The 7839-nt window shown below is 39.8% G+C and overlaps 3 protein-coding genes across 3 annotated transcripts in view; 2 read left to right on the top strand and 1 right to left on the bottom strand.

Moving 5' to 3' along the window:
• LOC119618009 (leukotriene B4 receptor 1-like) lies at positions 1-1285 on the top strand. Its single transcript, XM_037981676.1, has one exon. It carries the CDS (start codon positions 68-70, stop codon positions 1004-1006), a length of 939 nt encoding a protein of 312 aa, XP_037837604.1. The 5' UTR covers positions 1-67; the 3' UTR covers positions 1007-1285.
• A 1696-nt stretch (positions 1286-2981) lies between these two features.
• On the top strand, positions 2982-5190 carry LOC119618029 (leukotriene B4 receptor 1-like). The gene has a single exon (XM_037981720.1). The coding sequence runs from the start codon at positions 3176-3178 to the stop codon at positions 4130-4132; it is 957 nt and encodes a 318-aa protein (XP_037837648.1). The 5' UTR covers positions 2982-3175; the 3' UTR covers positions 4133-5190.
• Positions 5191-5235: 45 nt separating this feature from the next.
• The window catches only part of LOC108228668 (inactive serine protease 35), a 13773-nt gene continuing 11169 nt past the window's right edge, over positions 5236-7839 (bottom strand). Inside the window, exon 3 of the mRNA XM_037981719.1 lies at positions 5236-5494. Within this exon, the coding sequence (XP_037837647.1) occupies positions 5251-5494 (244 nt within the window). The 3' untranslated portion in view covers positions 5236-5250. The remainder of the gene's footprint in view (positions 5495-7839) is intronic.

The raw sequence follows: 7839 nt of genomic DNA on the forward strand, positions 1-7839 counted from the left end.
TTCTGTGGCTGAGAGCACATTTACCACCATCAGTTGTTCAGAACACAACCTAACAAAGAGACGCAGCATGGATCAACCTGATAGCACTGTGGCAACTTCTAACTTCTCTTTTCCAGGACCTCTACCTCATTACTCCTTGACCAACAGTAATCTGTTTCCTGCAGTGGTGTTGTCCCTCTGCGTTGTTCCTGGAGTTCCTGGAAACATTGCTGTCATTATTCTCAGACCTAACTGGGAGCACCTGTCCAGCCTGAGCCAGAGTTTGATGCTGAATCTGGCCGTGTCTGACCTGTTCTGCCTGCTGATTCTTCCACTGGTGATTGATGCTTTACTCCACGGCTGGAGATTCAACCTGGTGTCCTGTAAGCTTCTAGCGTATGTTGTGTACTGCAGCATTTATTGCAGCCTGCTGACTGTGACTGGGTTAAGCATCCAGCGTTACCTCTTGGTGGTTCACCAGCAGAGGTGCCAACAGAAAAGACTGATCCTGGTTCTGCTCTGGTTGGTTGCTTTTATCCTGTCTATTCCTCTCTTGGTGGTTCAGCAGCTGGTACCAAATCAGCAGTGGACAGACTGTCGACCTCAGTATTCTTCTGATGCCCAGTGGATGGTTGTATTGATGACAGAGACTATGGTGGGATGTGTTTCATTTTTTATCATAGTGTTTTCATACATTCGCATTCACAAAAAAGTTAATCAAGCAGCCTTTTTCAACAATCCTCAGACAACTCGACTGGTTACCAGCATCATTGTAAGTTTTGTTGTCCTTTGGGTTCCATATTTTACCAATAATGTGCTGGGTATAGCAGCTATTTGTCTCGGACATGAGGGACTTATGAAGTTTTACAACAACTTTTGGAACATTGTCGCAGCAGTAACATTTGTCAACAGATGCCTGAATCCACTCCTGTATGCTCACAAAGTGTGGAATATTTGTCAAAAACAGGAACCAATGCAGCAGGACCAAAGAGTGCCAGATACCTCTACAAGTGGAGGACTGTCATAATGACACCAGTTAAAGATGTTGTTTCTGCCCAAAGGACTGAAAACATTTGTTTTAATGTCAAATGTTATCAAATCAATGGTATAAGGCAACAACTTTGTGCACAAAAAGCAACAAAATAGATATTAAGCAACATGTAACCTTTATTTTTTTCACAGAAAATGTAACGCAATTTGTGTGGTTAGATACTGTTTAAGAGGCAGGGCTGGGCTTTCACACACAAGCTTCAATGGCGAGATGATGACTTGAACAAAATGCTGTGGAAATATATAAAATGTGCAACATGTCATTTGTTTAAAGGGAACTTTTGCAAAAAAATAAACTACTTACAATAAAAAACAGTATGTATTTGCATTTGTCTCTTTCTCGTCTTACAGTGATATTAGTTAACTTTATTTATGACCTTTTGATTAAATATGCATATGTTTAATTCAATTTGGCATGGCAGTACATTAATTCATCAGAACTTAAAGTTATAGCCTGCACAATGATGCAGGTATGAATGAAACAGTGATATATAGATAAGATCTCAGTTCCTTTTCATCAGTGTCACAATTTCCTTTTGGTTTTAAAGTTCTTCTTTACCTTTTTTAGAGCAGAACCTTTCAGGACCACACTGTATCTGCCTGCACATTTCCCACCATCAGTTCCATGCTACATCTTCTCAGCAAGATGCAGCATGGAACAACTTAATTCCACTGTGGTCACTTCTAACTTCATCTCTCCAGGACTCCTACCTCTGATCTCATGTGGGACTATAGTCATCTGGGGTCTCATTTATAAAACTGGCGTACACACAAAACGGGGCCTGAAACTTGCGTACATCACATTCCACACAAAGATTGTGATCTATGAAACACGAACTTGACAGGAAAATGTACGGTCCCTCACACAAACTCTGAGCTATGCGTACCATATACGCTTGTTTCGGAGACAGGGGAAACTGGAGACATAGATGGTGAAGTGGGGAATTGAAACCACACTGCATCATGATTCCTCTCAGATATTTATTTCACTCCACAATCAAACTTTAATTTTAGATTGATTTTATCATAAGCTTTCAAAACAGCAGTATTATTTATGCTTCCGCTGGTGAGCCATAAGGACCTTTCTCCTGACCCCCATTACAAACCCCCAGAGCACAGAAGAGGCACACTTTAATACTGCTCACACCCATGCTTGCTCCCTCTTGGGGGCGCGCCTGATCACTTTTCAGCACGACACATCCTTCTTTCAAAAGGTGTCAGTTCAGATATACCCTTACCCCCACCTGTGGCTGACATGCTTTGGCGGTGTCCGGTTAGTCGCTTTTTTGCCTCCACCCTAAAATCTGACCATTTTTTTTCTTCACCTTGGCCACAGTCCTTTCTGTCCCACTCACTGAATTAATAGTGGTAATGATGTGTTGTCGTTCATGCTTTTTTTTAATTTGTAACGCCACTACTGTGGTTCCCAAAAATGATTTTTTTTTCTATTCTTATTTAAATTATCATTTAAATACACCTTCACATTCATGAGGTGCTTTGCATTGACCATTTACTGTATAGTTGAACGTGGGCGTGAGGAGGGCAGAACCTGAGGGACCTTTTGGGCAAACTTTTAGGTACAGGTGTGATTTATGAAGGGAAATTGCTTGCTGGTGTGTGTACGCATAGTTTCGTAAATCTGAGATTTTTTTTGGCTTACGCACACTTGTAGTATGAATCCTGAGCAGTCTTTTACAAATGAAACCCTGGTCTCTGCAGTCCTTCAAAAATATATTTTTGTTTGCTTTTGTTTCTTAACTGACAGTAATAGGACATTGTCTGTATCAAATTGCAGACATGTAACAATTCATGTAATATTTTATTTATATGGCATTAACTGCGAAGTACTTTGACCAACTTCAGCTGTTTTGAAATGGGCTGAAAGAATAAAGTTGACATGATAGTACAATAATTCATCAGGACTTAAAGCCATAGCCTGCACAATGATGCAGCTAATTTTGAAAGAGTGACATATAAGATTTCAGTTCCTTTGTGTCGGTGTCACAATTTCCGTTTTTATTAAGGTGGTCTTAAATTGCATTAAAACAAGACTTCTCAGGACCACATTGACCATTTGAATTCTGTATCTAGCTGCACATTTACCACCATCAGTTCTTCAGAGCACAACGTTATCTAAAGACGCAGCATGGATCAACTTAATTCCCCAGTGGCGACTTCTAACTCCTCTTCTCCAGGACTTCTGCCTCATCCTTTCTGGGACTCCAGGCGTCTTGTCCCTGCAGTGTTGTTTTCTTTCTGCTTCAGTGTTGGAGTTCCTGGAAACATCGCTGTCATTATTCTCAGACCTAACTGGGAGCACATGTCCAGACTGAGTCAGAGTTTGCTGCTGAATTTGGCCGTGTCTGACCTGCTCAGTCTGCTGATTCTTCCACTGGTGATTGATGCTTTACTCTACGGCTGGAGATTCAACCTGGTGTCCTGTAAGCTTCTAACATATGTTGTGTACTGCAGCATTTATAGCAGCCAGCTGACTGTGACTGGGTTAAGCATCCAGCGTTACCTCTTGATGGTTCACCAGCAGAGGTGCCAACAGGTACAGAAAAGACTGGTCCTGGTTCTGCTCTGGTTGGTTGCTTTTATCCTGTCTACTCCTCACTTGGTGGTTCAGCAACTGGTACCAAAACAGCAGTGGACAGACTGTCGACCTCAGTATTCTTCTGATGCCCAGTGGATGGCTGTGCTGATGACTGAGACAATTGCTGGAATGGTTTCCTTTTTTATTGTAGTGTTTTCATACATTCATATCCGTAGAAAAGTTAGTCAGGCAGCCTTTTTCAACAATCCTCAGACAACTCGACTGATTACCAGCATCATTGTAAGTTTTGTTGTCCTTTGGGTTCCTTTTCTTACCACAAATGTGCTGGGCATAGCAGCTATTTGTATCAGCAATAAGAGACTAAGGAAGTTTTTTAAAAACTTTTGGAACATTGTCAGTGCTCTAACATATGTCAACAAATGCCTGAATCCACTCCTGTATGCCTTTACATCTCGCAAAGTTTGCAATGTTTGTCAAAAAGAGGAACCAATGCAGCAGGACCAAAGAGAGCCAGATACCGCTACAACTGCAGAACTGTCATTATGAGAACAGTTAAAGATGTTGTTTTTGACACAGAACTGAAAAGATTGGTTTTAATATCAAATGTTATCTTTTCTACTATTAAATACAGGGTATATATTTTTGTTGTTGTTGTTCAGTAAGCTGTATAAGATTTTGAGTTTATAATCAACTTTTACGCAAAAAAGTTGTATGTTATGACAACTTTAGCCTTTAATGTGCTTTCTTTTTTTTTCTTTTTTTCCTTTTTTTGAATAATCAGAAAAATATTGATAATAATTTACATACCAAACTAATATTTCTAACGATGTGTGTTGCCTGAAACAATACAAATGAACTTCAGTGATTTTCTCAAGGATTTAAAAAATTCTTTAGCATTCATGATGGATATCTAACATATAAAATGTAATTAATATTTTCAAGAATTGAATATTTGTTCTGTTCATTTAATGACTGTCAGTGAATTCATGAACTCATTTTATCCTCTGTCAGTTTGGTTTCTATTGCTTTGTTTTCAATCCCAACAGAATTTCAGCTTTTACATTGTGTATTTTTCTTTTTTCATTTTGTGCATGTATTCTTTTCTGTAATAAACCTCTTAGAAGTCATTTTATTCCTGATGATTCAATATATAGTTCCCTCATATGATGTAGAATTTACACGTAATTTTTTTTTTTGCTACAACAAGAAAGATTTAAAAAATGTTTATTTAATATTTTTAAAAATGTGACAGAATGTTGAAAGGTTATGAGTATGACAGAGTATGAATGTTATCTAAGCCCACTATAAATGCCATCACTTCCTTTGTACATACTTCTGTGTAATAGGAGGTAGTATTAAACTGAAGTGTTGCCCAGAAAATGGTCTCTTTAGCCCCCTGCTGGTGTGAAGTGATACTGCACTAAAAACAGGCAACTCAGGTTAATCTGGGTGCATTTTAACATTCAGTGAGCTTCTGCCCTCGACTCAGTCTCAACACATGATGACTTCATGTTAAATATAGAGGAGTAAGTGTAAGTGACTAATTCTGCTTCTGAAGTATGAGTAACTTATTGTAAAACATTCAAATATACAAGGAATTGGATGTTTCCTTGTTTTACACACTTTGCTGTTGTTATGATTTTTTGGAAAACAGGAAAATAATGCTAATACATCAAATCATCAGACTCCTTCACTACGGAACAAAAACGATAAATCACCTTCTCATCTGCTTGGCCATCAGACAGGCTTTTGTCGGTGTCGTAGCCTGAGAAGTGGATTTGTGCCAGTGGGGAAGTGGGTGTCACCCCGAGCTCCATGTGCTTTTGCTTGACTGGTTGCTTCAGCTCCAGCAGGGCATAATCGTAGTCAAGAGAAACTGAGTCTGTGGAGCTCTGGCTGTGGATCCACCCTTGAGGGATTCGGGTTTGTTTAACTTGGGTCCAGCAGAAGACAGGTCGCTTTCCTGGTTCAACACTGTGGCTTGTCCAACTAAGACCGCCGCAGTGTTGAACCTGGAAATGGGAAATATATATATATATATATATATATATATATAAGATATTTGATTTTTTTTTCTACACAGTCAGCCTTTCTGTCCTTCTGCTACACATACGCGTACTCATGCACCTCCACACACACACACACACACACACACACCTTCATGCACCGATTCACAAATTATCCTGATGGCTGAAGGCCACAAACAGGTTAGTATTACAACAATGTGGCCTGCCTGTTTAGTCTTGATTTATTAAAGTTAGTCAAGCAGTTTGAATTTCATTCTGAGAAATCCTTGTTGTAGGGCAGATCTGTTCTGGCACACGTAGGCAGCCATCTTCTCATTTAGGTATACCTGAAATGTTACGACAGGACAAAAAAAAATTAAAAAGAAAGACAAAGATTTCCCTAACTTAATCTTTTTTGAATAAAAGAAAAGAAAACTAACACTGAATATACATGTTAAAGGTATACATTCTGCATGTGTGAGTTTAGAAAAATAAACTTTATTTTTTGTGATTTGTTACTAACATTGGACATTCAGCTTGGTGTCCTGTAAGCTCCTAGTCTGCACTGTGTACGCCAACATTTATGGCAGCCTCCTGACTGTGACTGGGTTAACCATCCAGTGCTACTTAACGGTGGTGCACCAGATGAGGTACCATCAAATACCAAAAAGACAGCTGCTGGTTCTGATCTTGCTCCTTGCTTTGAGCCTGCCTGGTAGCAGATGAGCAGTGGACAGACTGCCAACCTCAGTATTCTTCTGATGCACAATAGGTGGCTGTGCTGATGACAGAAAATATGGACCACTCAACTGGTTACCAGCATCACTGTAAGCTTGTTTTTCTGTGGGCTCCATATCACACCATGAATGGGTTGGGCCTACCAGCTACTTGTCTAAAAACTGAGTGACTTAAAAGGTGCCATCAAATACCAAAAAGACAGCTGCTGAATGTTGAAAACTCTTGTTTTCAACTTGTGACATGGAGCTTCAAATATGTATATGTTTATTAAATTTGACATGACAGTACATTAATTCATCAGGACCTAAAGTTATAGCCTGCACAATGATGCAGGTACAAATGTAACAGTGATATATAGATAAGATCTCAGTTCCTTTGCATTAGTGTCACAATTTCCTTTTGGTGTAAAAGTTCTTTAACGTCATTAGAGCAGAATCTTTCTAGACCACATTAACCTTTTTTTTTCTGTATCTGCCTGCACATTTCGTACCATCAGCTTGTTCCACTGTGGTCACTTCTAACTTCACCTCTCCAGTGTCAGGTGAGGGTGGAGATTGAGGCGAACACAATTTGCAGACTCATGCTGATAGCTCCAGGAACAAACTATTTTATTATAAATAAATGAAAAACAAAAGCTGATGTGGCAGCAAAAGCAAAACACAAACTAAACTCAAACAAGAATGTAACACGAGAGGTAAGCCATGGGAGGACCCAGATAGCACGTCAACGCAACAAAAGGAGGGAAATGGCCAGGTTTTAAAAGCTTCAGGAAATTAGGAGAAGAGGGAACAGTTGATTGTTGATATGACAGTACAAAAATTCATCAGGACTTAAAGCCATAGCCTGAACACTGATGCAGCTAATTTTAAAACCACGATGTTTAGATAAGAACTCAGTTCCTTTGCATCGGCGTCACCATTTCCTTTTTCTTTTTTCTTTGGTCGTTAACTGCATAAAAAAAAAGACTTCTCAGGACAACATTGACTATTTGAATTCTGTATCTACCTCCACATTTACCATCATCAGTTCTTCAGAGCACAACCTTATCTAGAATCAAGCATAGATCAGGAAAATTCCACAATGGCGACTTCTAACTCCTCTTCTACAGGACTTCTGCTTCATCCTTCTCATGACTACAGAAATCTGTTTCCTGCAGTGGTGTTGTCTCTCTGCTTCAGCGTGGGAGTTCCTGGAAACATTGCCCTCATTATTCTCAGACCTAACTGGGAGCACCTGTCCAGTCTGAGCCAGAGTTTGATGCTGAATCTGGCCGTGTCTGACCTGCTCTGTCTGCTGACCCTTCCACTGTGGATTCATACTTTCCTCTATGGCCAGACATTCAACCTGGTGTCCTGCAGGGTTCTAGCAGGCTTTTTCGCACTCCAGTATTTGTGGCAGCATGCTGACTGTGACTGGATTAAGCATTCAGCGTTACCTTGTTGTGTTGTGATTTATGGATGTCATGAACTCGAGTGTTTCTGTCCAGAGAGCGAAACCAAAACCACACAC

This window comes from Kryptolebias marmoratus, linkage group LG19 (assembly GCF_001649575.2).
Source record: "Kryptolebias marmoratus isolate JLee-2015 linkage group LG19, ASM164957v2, whole genome shotgun sequence".
Lineage (NCBI taxonomy): Eukaryota > Metazoa > Chordata > Actinopteri > Cyprinodontiformes > Rivulidae > Kryptolebias > Kryptolebias marmoratus.